The 10,326-nt window shown below is 30.5% G+C and overlaps 1 protein-coding gene across 1 annotated transcript; it reads right to left on the bottom strand.

Moving 5' to 3' along the window:
• Positions 1-7,405: 7,405 nt before the first annotated feature.
• Positions 7,406-8,720, bottom strand: Atac1 (Ada2a-containing complex component 1). The gene is made up of 2 exons (XM_068772958.1): positions 8,560-8,720; positions 7,406-8,381 (listed from the first exon to the last, which is right to left on the bottom strand). Exon 2 carries the CDS (start codon positions 8,375-8,377, stop codon positions 7,406-7,408), a length of 972 nt encoding a protein of 323 aa, XP_068629059.1. The 5' UTR covers positions 8,378-8,381; positions 8,560-8,720.
• Positions 8,721-10,326: the final 1,606 nt, after the last annotated feature.

Genomic DNA, 10,326 nt, shown 5'->3' with positions numbered 1-10,326 from the left:
TTGTTTTCTTTTCGTATCAGTCTACAATAATAAATGTTAATAGGGGTGATTAACATAGATGTACGCACAAGTTTTCTATAAGAGATTTAGAAATGCGATAAAACCGCTAATTGCACTTCTATATTGTTATGCAAATATTTTTACATTATGTGTCTAAGATGTGATGCTTAATTGAGAGTTACGTAAAGCTCATGCTTGACCGCTTTTATTAAATACGCATGTTGTGCTATCAACCTAATCGTAAGATCTAGTATAATTTGATAGCAATATTCACTCATTCGATTAAATCAAAGAGCAGGTAGAGTATCATAGGCATGAATTCTTCGTAATATATTCTAAACAAACCGTTTATAAAGAATTATTCCGTTAATAAAGAATCGGTTTTTGTGAGTTTTCAGCCATATCAACGCGAATATTACCTATTTATAGTGCCAACTCTAAATTCATGAATGAAAAGGGAATATTTTCTTATTCTGATGTTCCACGACCCACTTGTTTGTATTACTTATTTTAATAACCTGTTCTTCATTAATTCAAAACTATTTTTAGGACTAATGGCGTCATGCTGTAGTCTGATTTGAGCAGCGTTGGCTGTTTTTAGCAGACACAATCTCTATTTATTTCTATACTTCTTCTATGTCAATTTTGTTCACATTTATTGCTTAACTTTATTACTTCTATTTTCACATTTTATAATGAATTCTATTATTTTGGTTAAATTTCTTATTTTTACTTTTAGATTTTATTTATCTGCTAAACTTGGTAAGATATTTTTATACAGGTGACTTGGTTATATGCGTAAAAGTTAAAAGATGTGACTGTGTAGCTTATTCGTCTGTAAAAAACATTATAGCTTGAACACATATTTTCAATTAACCCGTATAAAGTGATCAATTTGAAATATATTACATTAATTTAATTTTTTATTGGAATGTGACAGGCCAGTTGACCGTTACTATTCAATATAAAGTCTGCAAAGACATTAAGTAAACAATAAATAATTTGAGTATGTCTTTTTACTATATTATCATTAAGTTATTTATTATTTCTGAAAGAATTAGTTTTTAGACAGCGTAGTTTAAATAAAATGCGCTATTCATTCGCCTTTTTAAAGCTTTTTAACCTGTAGCCAATCACACTAAAAAATAATGTTCTGACTTTGTTTGTATTTACTTTTCTGTACAGCAATAATATATTCTTAGACACATTGCATTATAGTCAGTCATAAAATGTAGCGCTTCCGAATTGCTTCAGCGGGCACTTTGAAGCGACCAGGAAACGAGGAACAATAATTCATATAGTTTAATGTCATTATTCTTGCTCGCCATATATATAAACCTGATATTTGTTAGATTTTACCTGATATTTGTTACATTTCATCATTTTTAAAATTTAACAAATCCAACGGCATTTAATTACCTGGAAAGATATATGTTGAATTATAACATTGTTGTAGACAAGATCCAAACCTACCCACCCATAAACTACCGCTATCGGTTAAGGGTTCGATTCCAGACAGACGCACTTTGTATACGTTATAAAATATCACCATTGAAAAAATATTGTTAGAAAGTCAGCTTAAAAATCTGAAAGTTTTTTGACATTGATGGATGTCACTAATCCCCACTAGGAAGCAATATCTTAATGCATTGTAAATCGAAGAGAAAGTAACCTTTGGGTAATATATATTTATTGGTTCAGTTTTATATTCTTTAAGTTTGAAACTGAGTTCTAAATTTTTTTGCAGAGATGAGAAATACGGTGGCTGATTACCGATACCGATATCTATACTAAAGGAAATGAAGAGCCGGTTATTTGAATGAAAGTTACCCGGATCGGTCTGAAAATAGGAACAGAGATCATTGCTTTGGTCAAACCACTTTACTCGTAACGATGTTTAAGTTTAGCAAACGATTACGAAACGTTTAATTTAACCCCTTTCAAGCCTGTTTGTCTAACAAATAGGTCTTACACATAAAAGTTTCGTTTAAAATTGCATATGTGTTTTTTCTTTTACATTTATATGTTTTTAAAAAATGTGTAATTATTTTTTCTATTTTTAAACTTTAAAATTGTAATACTTTTTTGTAGTCACATAAGCTTGGCTGCTTTTATGGCATTAAATTAATGAAGTTTTAAAAATAGGAAATTAAAGAGTAAATTTTTTTTTGAAGATACTAATAATAAATATCACTACTGATTGTTCCAAAACATATATGTTTAATATCAATTGACAAAACGAATAAAGCTTATCTACACACTTATGGACACACTTATGTAATATGCTGTATAGCACCAAATCTACGCTCCTGACCGTGAGACGTAACGTTCAAATTGTTCAATAATTTCACCGAATACGGCTTCTTCAAATGAATCGTCACAAGGCGATAGAGATCTCGCGGCTTCATCTACCAAGGCGCCCAACAATAGAAACCAGCACTCGCATTTATACTTACATTAAAAATTGACATTTTGCTTTAAAGAAAGGTGTAGTCAATTAATAGTATGGCAATACTAGCTTGATTAAATAACTATTATATTTTAATAAGTATTAATTATCTTATATTTAATTATCTTAGAATATTTATTTGACAGCGGATGTATCCATATAAGCATCTAAATTTAAAAAGAGTTTGACATGACGTAAGCGTTTTTCACTTTTAAAGAAATCTTTAAAGGTAAGTTAAAAGTTCAGCAAAAACCAATCTCTGAAATAGGCCAGAGCTTTGTTAGATTAATAGGTGCCCTAGATAGTGTACGTACAGGGGGCATCTCTTGCGGTCCAGCGATTGCCTCACTGATTACGATGATTGAGTGTTTTAATGCGAATCGCAGAAATATAAGAAACATGTGCTGGGATTTTACTGAATTAGCATTCTATTGTAATGTGTTCTTTTTTTCAAAAATATGTTTTCAAATCTTTTCCAAAAAATAGCAACTGGGAAATATCCGGAAAAAGAGCAGCTGTTTCACCTCCATTTAAAAGAAATATAGAGATTCAGAGCCATTCTCTAAGCCTGAAGAGATGGAAAAAAATTAAGGAAATTACTTTTTCTATTTAACGGTTTCTTATATCTTAATTAAAATTTTTGCTAAAATTATTTATACATAATACGCGTTCTATGTTTAAAGTAGCAGTAACAACTGCTTAAACGCTTCATGTCACGCGTGAAGTAATCATAGCGAATTTTTAAATTTTAATATTTGTTCCCTTCATTTTTATCTTTATTACACAAGCCAATTGGATTAAAGTTTAAGAATTTTATTTTTAATGAAACTTAGAAAACTTTGTTAATTAAAATGCGCACTTAAAAGAGAAACAGCCGAGTTTTATCCTTTCTTTTCTAAACAGAAATCTTTATTATGAGTAGACTGTAGTATTTTTATAATAAAAAAGTTGTTAAGATAGGAATAGTTTCTGTTAACAGTATTATTTGAGACAATGTTTTTTTTTACAAAATCGACATACTTTTTATGCGAGGTTTTGTCTTACCACAGTATAACTTCTTATGTTATGATAGGACTATGGTTTTCTCAAAAGGTCGAATCATTTTTATTTTGCAGGAAACTAAAATCTGATTACTTTCTAGTACTGTGTTTTACAAAATAAAACATGTTTTATATAGAATGAATTATTTATAACAGGATAGTTTTAATGTATATGACATTACTAATCAGCAATATGTATATTGCATAAACTGCAATATCGTAATAATGTATCCCTTATCCCTATAAAGTAGAGTACTTTCACTGTGTTTTGTTTATTTATATTTAAAGGTAGAAAGGCGGCTTAGCAGAATCATTATCAAGTTTTGTTTTTATTTTACAGGTAATTTTGAGACAACGTGAAACTCGTGATCACATGTATCAACACGATTTTTATGTACGAAAAATACAAATAATACTTGATTTAGATTTTGACACATTATTATTTTGCATAAATAATTCAAACATGCTGGTCGTATTGCAGGTAGAACATAGTTTGATTTACATTCATTCATCTACTTAGCGAGTGTGATTAATTGGACTTCTCTGCGATAATTCTCTGGTTTCGGATGTAATTACACTAATGGATATCAATTAGTGGAAAGGTTGACATGACGGTCCGAAGACAAGAAGTATCTTGTCAATAACTAAAGTACTTATTCGCAAAATTTAACTTGAGTCTTAGAAATTTGGAGATCGAAATCGTCGATAGCTATAACGTTAACCATAGTTTAAGCAATGACTAAATATTAATAAGTCATGCGTGATAATATGCTTAAGTTTCTTGTGAATTATACGTATATAAGAATCATAATATGATCTTAGATTTAATAAAAACTTAAATCTTCTCTTTTACTCGACAAATTCATTAATCTTACACGAGCGCATTATCTTCCTGAAACTAAAATTTTAGGCTTCATTCATCCATACGGAATTATTCATCTCAAGATTAATGTATTAGGAGATAAATTCTTTTGATTAATGACTGGCTATTGTGCGCACATCCCTAACCATTAGCTACAATCCATATTTTGTACGTCGTTTTTAACGAATAGATTAATTAATACGTCTAATAAACTAAAAACTGTCTTTATCATCATTATTTTTGAACATTTTTAAGTATCGATATATCATCATCATCGTATCAGCCGATAGACGCCCCTGACTTCTCGCGGCCTTAACTATGTCACCAATCCACCTAGTAGGGGTCTGCTCATGCCGCATCTACGGGTTTGTGTCCACCACTTGAGAACCTTCGAGAATTGTACCTCTGAAGCGACAGTGGGCGGGATGAGGAAACTTTGATGCACATTAAAATATTATTTACGTAGCAAATAAATTTAAGCGTAAACACAGCAAAAGAATTAAGTAAGGTAGTACATTTAAAGGAAAGAATACAATTTTTATTTATACCAATACACATGAATGTTGTTTAGTAAATGTTTAAAGAAATAAATTAATAAATAAAATGTTATTTTCAGTGTTACAAAACAAAAGCGGAACTAGGTAAGTTTAGGTTTCGTGTATGCGTAGTGTGATAAACTTGGCAAACAGCATAGAGAGCTTCCGCGAAATTTAAGATGAAATTAGCATTTCAAATGGCACAACGCACAGATTTGCTTCGTAGTATAGTTATACGTGACTTAGGTATAACTTCAAAATAATAGTTCATGCACCCGAGTTCGCTTTTCCTTTTCCCCTCCCAGCTTGTGATATCAGACCAAATCTTGACCGCAATAAAATAAAACATCGTACACAGTACGAACCAAAATGTCCAACTCGTCATTTGATTACTGTCGTGAAGCTTTTCAGAGTTTTCTTTAGTTTATCGATTAATATATTATAAATGGAAGATATTTACACTTACGTTTTGACTAATCACGATATCTCTGAGACTATAAGGCTTAGAGCAGAGTTCCCCAAACTGTTGTGTGTCGTAGACTCCTTGCCACGTTTTTCCGTGTTGGGTAGACCCCCTACTTACCTGATATTGATTTCCTGTAAATTTCTAACTATAATGAAGTTTAGTATTGAAAACTTAAAGTAAAAACTCATGTTAATTTATACAATTATTAATTGAATTTAAATTAAAACCACTCAAAATAAAATTTTGTATCTGTTATGTAACATATTAATAATTTTTACTCCATAGGTACTTTTATAAATAACGTAAATGTTTTGATATTATAAGATAGTATGATGTTAGTAAATAGGTACTATCAGTGTGTGTTGAGATCCACTATCGTGGACCCCATTTTCATTTTATGGACCCCCAAATTTTTTTTCGCTGACGTAGACCCCTTGCAGGTTGTCATAGACCCCTAGGAGTCGATATAGACCACTTTGGGAATCACTAGCTTAGAGGATTGTAAAATTTATTAGAAAAATTCTTTTTGCAAAGTAAAGGTCAGCTAAGAATTTTTGAATTTCGGATTTTATTAAATTTTATCCTCAAGTGAGGTGAAAGAACGTTCATTATAAAAAATGAACATTTCCAGAAAAAAAATTTTGTATGTTAATTTTTTTTTCTAAGGATGGGTTTTATAAAATATTATCCACTAAAAGCATTGTGGGCCACAGCAAGGATAGATATTTTCGAATAGTTAAACTGAAACTTTATAATTCCAAGACATTTGTTTCGACCATTACTGATAGATAAGGCTTCTCAAAATAGAGTGCATTAAATTACTGCCTACCGTAAATCACCTTTAAGCACACTCCTTAGTATGGTCAACGTGACGTGTTATAAATCGAAAACTAAGAAAAGCGTATTTGTAACTCCTTCGTGTTTTACAGATTTTGCAGCTTTTAACACGTTAACCGCTACGTGAAAAATAGAGCTTTCTTTAAGCACTCTCACCGGTGAGCCATCTTTTAATGGACAATCGAAGCCATGATGGTCACCCGTGAGCTAAGTCATTAAGTTCATCCAAAACGTTTCCCATAAGCCACTTATTGTAACTATCCTTCAAGACGCACATGAAAGTAGCCCGTGTGGCCCGGTTGCCCAATTGGACGGCGTGGTTATCAAATCTAATCAAAACTTTTAGATGACCTTTAAGTATATCGCCAAGTCACTAATTTTTAATTTATGTATAAATAACCTTTTTATATACTTTAGTATGTAAATTTGAATTAATAAAAACAAATGATTTTTTAATTTAGGCTTGGCTCGAAAGGAGTAGAACGCTGAGCTCACCGGTGAATGGTAAAGCATACAACGCGTTAAGATTTAAAATTCATACGTGCACAAAAACAGGTATTAAAAAAGGATGTCCTTTTTTAATATGTTATGGGAGAATAATAAACGAGTGTAAAAGCAAATAAAGAAACAAAATGCAGTTTTTCGCTTCAACTCATTTATAAGTTGTAGTCTCCCTTCGTCACTATAGGTAGTTATAGAGGACAGAGTACACTGGGCGCGGGCCGTGTTCACTGTTCCAGGCCAGTGAATCTTCATCAGTCGCGACGGCGGCGGTTGCCTCACTATCACGACACCGTCGGCTGAAAGCTCGCGTATTTCATCCTAATTTCACGATAGAATGTTTCTGTGCGGTTAAAAAGTTATGATCCATATTTAAATTAAAGTTAAATTGATTTTTTTATTGGCGACCAGGTTTTATGTGAAAAATATATTTACAGTGACATTTTAATATCAGTGTAGTGATGTAATTAACTTAATTTTTTAACACATTTATGTTTAAAAATATAAACAATGGTGAAGTTTTTTTCTAAGGAAAGCCAAAAATTAATAAATAATATTTTGAACCCCTAGAAATGTACATAAATTTAATTAAAAACCATATTAATTTTAAAAATCTTAAATGATAATGGTAGAAAGGTGTAACAGAGAAAATTTAATGACATACTAAAATAAAAAGATTTAGTAATATTTGATAATTTATTAAATAACATATAATTACAAAATCATTCTGACAGGTATTAGTTTTTCTGCTGGAAGTAGTTTTATTAAACAATCTGTGCAATAGTCTGTTCCAGCATTGTCAGTCCATCTTGCACCTAAAAATCCTGTTTTTTGACATCCGACACACATAGTATTTGTCTGATAGACAGGTGAAGTTTCATCCAATAACCTTTGTTCTCTTGCAGCCTTAAGTAATTCCAACATATATTTATTTCCGCTCTTTGTATCTAATGCAGATGATCCCTCATACATGTCAGCAGAATCTATAGGATCCTCCATTCTAACAGGTACATGTAACTGAGGAAAGAAGGTAGACTTTTTATACAACACTGCATGGCCTTTATCTTTCACTACTCTTTTTGGTGCTCGTCCTGGAATGGGCAATCCTACTTTAGCCAATTTAGCAAAATATTTTTGAATCCTGCTCATAACCTGTATCGGTGTTCTTGTCCCTAATGCTTCGGCAATTTTTTTGTATCTTCTAGCCTCAATTGGCTCTTCGGGATAAATTTCTAATAATTCTTCCAGCCTTTTCTGCTCCTCACAAGACCAAAGTTGATTAAATGTCTCTGGTTTATTATCAGTGAATTTTCTTCCTCTTACTTTAGTAGTTGTATCAATTTCTTCTTTTACCAAACTAGTTTCTTCACAATCCAATGATAAATCAATACCATATTTACTCCAATCTATTCTAGGTAAGTCTGGAACAGTTAGTCGAGGAGGAAATTCTATTTTATCATTTTTCAAATCCTCCACGAACATTAAAGGATCTTCCAAAGCTTTATTCTGAGCTTCTGCTATATCCTCAATATCTTTTAAAGACTTCATTTTAATGGCTTCCAATTTCACAATATATTTAAGCAGTTCACAATAGTCTTCATTTCCTCGAAGTGCTAAGTGATCAGTTTCAAAAGCAAATTCATTGTTACTTTCAAATTCAAATTCTTCTTTGACCTCATCCATCATGAAGCTACATAAAAACAATACCGAGTGTTAAACTATAAATTTACATTTAATTATTGATAAAACACGGAAAGAGATAAATATATAAAATATGATGTCTAATTTAAAAATATCAAGTAGCCCAAAAAAGCTATGTGTTAAAATTAAAACAAAAATTAATAGCGTGCATAATAAAAAGTGCAAACCTGAGTACAGAAGTAGCTCCCTGGAAGGATGGTCAAATCGGTAAGTATGTTAAATTATTACTACTGTAATCTTCTTTGTACTACAGTAATTTTTTATTTATATCTCGCTTTGAAGTAATATGAAATATTTAAAACATCTAACAATTACGGATTATTGAATTTCTGTTTTGAATCGATGACAACTGTCAAACTAGTTTCCGAAACGTTCTAAAATTCAATCGTACATAAGAGAAATTCATAAATCTGAAATAATTACTAAAAAATCTAATGTAAAATGGAAACCATTCTAGTTAAAATATATAAATTTTGTGCATAATGTACAATCATTATTTATTCACATTTAAAATTTAATACCATGTACAAGCAAGTTTTGAAACGTATTTCATCCTAAATTTGTATCAGCGCCATCTCTCGTAACTTTGTGTAACACATTCCACCAAATGTTTCAGAAGTAACTTATTGCGTCGCTCTCAATGTGTTTTATATTTCTGACAGATGGCGCTGTAATATATTCGTTCAATTTATTATTGTCTGCCTAAATTTTTTTTTAATTACCGAACGAACTATTTTAATAAAATAATAATCGTGCAAATGTGTAACACTTTTGTAGTAAGCAGTTGAAATACATCAACACGTACCGTTTTTGTTTTTTACATAAAACAAGACCATGAAAATGCTTTTCCTGGTAAAAGCAGACTCTATTTCGATATATATCTGAATTCATTCTGCTTAAACATTTTGAGTCTTATCCATCGTTTGACCTTTGTTCAGCATGATCGTCTTCTATCGTTAAAATATTTTTTCGGTGAGTTATTGCTTGTTAAGAATTTATATCGTATCTCAGTGGCACGATTTTGTCAAATTAACGCATAGTCCAAATATCGTTACCATTTGAAGATTCATACGAGCATAAGAATTTTCGTGTTCCAAACCATACAATTAAAAAAATTTTTTTATTTTCTTTTAAAAAATAAAACTTTGTAAATACTGATCTTATTACACAAAATGTTATACAATATTTGAAATGAAACAAATTCGCTGAAAACATCGACGTTCAGGAAAAGCATTTTTTGATTAAATGTTTAACCTAATAATATGAATATCCGGACGTGCAGATGTAAACATCATTCTTTAATGAATTTTGGTTTAACAAATGATTGATATGAATGAATGAAGTATGTTTATATGACATACTTTGATAATTAAATTGTTATACTGCGTAATTAACAGATTTTTACAATTTTTTAAATATTAAACAGTAGTTTTCTAATTTTATTATGTTTCTTTTAATCACAATTGTTCTCTTTATTAAGTATAACACATAGATGATATAAAACGATGGTCCTAAAAGGAGGTTTCGGCACGATAAATAAGACTTTTTTCTACAAAACGCCTTCACCGGTGTTATTTGATATTAGATCTATTTACATACAGATAGCTACATTATTACTTGCCCCTGTTGTGTTGCTCAAAAAACTTAAAAAATATAAATCAGTTTTAGAGGGATTTTGATAAAAATTCTTAATAAATAATAATTAACAACATTAAATGAATAGTTACGGTTGCTCATACTAATCACTTGTTCAATAAAATGCTTTACAGAATTATATTTTATTTACTTCTGTTGCATATGATCTATACAATCGATTAATAACATGAAAATTTTTAATAAGAGACACCGTCATTATCTTCAAAGGTTTTGCCTTAGAATTACAATAAGTTTTAATTTCGCACAATTACTATCTCTTAATGTTCTAAAAATGTAAA

The sequence above is a fragment of the Battus philenor genome, unplaced genomic scaffold, assembly GCF_028537555.1.
Source record: "Battus philenor isolate CCGP_79_NKW_IND1 unplaced genomic scaffold, ilBatPhil1.0.hap1 SCAF_5, whole genome shotgun sequence".
NCBI classification, from domain to species: domain Eukaryota; kingdom Metazoa; phylum Arthropoda; class Insecta; order Lepidoptera; family Papilionidae; genus Battus; species Battus philenor.
The sequence above is the reverse complement of the archived record's forward strand: the minus strand, read 5'-3'. Positions and strand labels throughout refer to the sequence as shown.

What these genes read in the sequence shown, in the direction of transcription:
- Atac1 (XM_068772958.1), bottom strand. Translation starts at nt 8,377, where the DNA reads ATGATGGATGAGGTCAAAGAAGAATTTGAATTTGAAAGTAACAATGAA.